The sequence below is a fragment of the Tarenaya hassleriana genome, unplaced genomic scaffold (assembly GCF_000463585.1).
Source record: "Tarenaya hassleriana unplaced genomic scaffold, ASM46358v1 Cleome87, whole genome shotgun sequence".
Classification (NCBI taxonomy): Eukaryota; Viridiplantae; Streptophyta; class Magnoliopsida; order Brassicales; family Cleomaceae; genus Tarenaya; species Tarenaya hassleriana.
The window spans coordinates 15686-17433 of NW_010971111.1; the positions used below are offsets into that span (position 1 = coordinate 15686).

Sequence of the window (1748 nt, forward strand, 5' to 3'; positions counted from 1 at the left end):
GCGGGGGTGGAGAGGGACACGTGGCAGCGAGTGGGGGAGAGTCGTCATGTGGGATTCCGATGTACAGTTGCCACATGGGAGGTTCTGATGTAATTTGGGCTCCCACCGCTCGTGCTCCACCGCCTTACTGAGTTTTTTTTTCAGAAAAAAAAAAGTTTCCACCTTTGTGTGTTTTTTTTTGTTCATTCTAACAATTTGGGCTCGAGTTTCTTATTTTAGATCAAAACAAATTAGGGTTTGTTGCTTTGGTTGATGGTGATGATAATGATGATGTTTTGTTAATTTCGTAGTCGAGTTTTAGAAATCAGAATCTCTGGTAAAAACCCACTGAACGTATCGTGATAGTCTAATTTGTGTTTTTCTTCATTTGTTTTTATAATTTCATAATTTTTGTCTTTGATTTATTTGTAACTTTAATTATGGATCGTTTCCTTTATATATTCCAGAAATTATACACTAGTTTTTTTTCCCCACGGTTTTTTTGTCGTTTGCGAGAATTCTGGAAACCATATAATATCTCCAAATTTTGTACTTGATGGTACAAGCATGGAAAATTAAATAAAAACACCGAAATTTGGTCATTTGGTTAGTATGTCGGATGAAATAAAGAAATTACTCAAATAATATTTATTTTCACATAAAATTTAAAAAAATTACTGAATTTGGAGATAGCTCACACAATACTGAACTTTTTCGACTTCCAAATAAAACATGAACTTGTAGATCTTCCCACAGTTAATACTGATCTTTTGAATTTTTGCCAAATATCTGATCGATCATAAACAGCGTTAAAGTCAATAAAAGAATGCATGATGTGGAGCCCAATTATTACCACGTATGATCACACGTAAGATGACAAGTTAGAACGAAAAATTACAAAATAAAAATCGACGGGTTAATATATACCAGATCGGACCGGTTTAATAAAATACCGGTTCAAAGAAATTTTAATGTTAGGTTTCAATTTTAACCTAGAAATCGCGAACGATTCTCTCCCCATTCTCTCTCTCTCTGTCGAAGGATCTCCGTCGACGTACCTATGTCGAAGCTCCTCCGTCAATCGTGTCGGCGACTTGAAGACGGCGACATCTACTGTCGTTGACGTATGGAATGAAACTGATGTGAGAATTTCTAAACTCTCTCTTCCTCTCTCTCTCTTTGTTTTTTGATTTTGATTTCAAACCCGAAATTGTTGTCGCTGTCCAAATAAACTCTATTCACCAAGATTTCACATCCTGAAAACCGAAAAGCACATGTATTTCGAAAACTCCCAAATTCTAAAACCCTAAAATATTTCTAGTTCGACAAATCCGAAACAGTTTAACCCCAAAATGACAAAATGTATTTGTTTTTTTTTCAAGTTAGACAGATTGAAAAGTGTTCGGCTTAATGGGGTAAATTTTTTATTCACATCGAGAATCTCTGTGTTTAGGATGTTGTTATTTGTTAGGATTTTCTGAAGATTAACAATTTGTTGCGTGATAGTTAAGTTGAACATACATATAGAAAGATCTATGTTACATATGAATGGAGATTGGGTATATTTGGATGGCATTGTCATGTAAGGTATAGAAATGGACTCTGATTACCTTTGATGGTTTGTGTTTGAAGATTTTGTTAAGGAGAACAAAATCAGTGCACCAATTTATGAAATGTGGTATAAATTACCACTATCAGACATTGGTTGAGAAAAAACCAATCAAAGAGGATGTAGATTGGAAAATTAGAGGTATGTGTGAACTTGTAGA

At 34.6% G+C, this 1748-nt stretch overlaps 1 protein-coding gene across 1 annotated transcript in view; it reads left to right on the forward strand.

Annotated features, from left to right (window-relative positions):
• LOC104803426 (AT-hook motif nuclear-localized protein 17-like) overlaps nucleotides 1-459 on the forward strand; it is a 1675-nt gene extending 1216 nt beyond the window's left edge. Inside the window, exon 2 of the mRNA XM_010527357.1 lies at nucleotides 3-459. Coding sequence (XP_010525659.1) covers nucleotides 3-131 — 129 coding nt within the window. The 3' untranslated portion in view covers nucleotides 132-459. The remainder of the gene's footprint in view (nucleotides 1-2) is intronic.
• The last annotated feature ends 1289 nt before the right edge of the window (nucleotides 460-1748 follow it).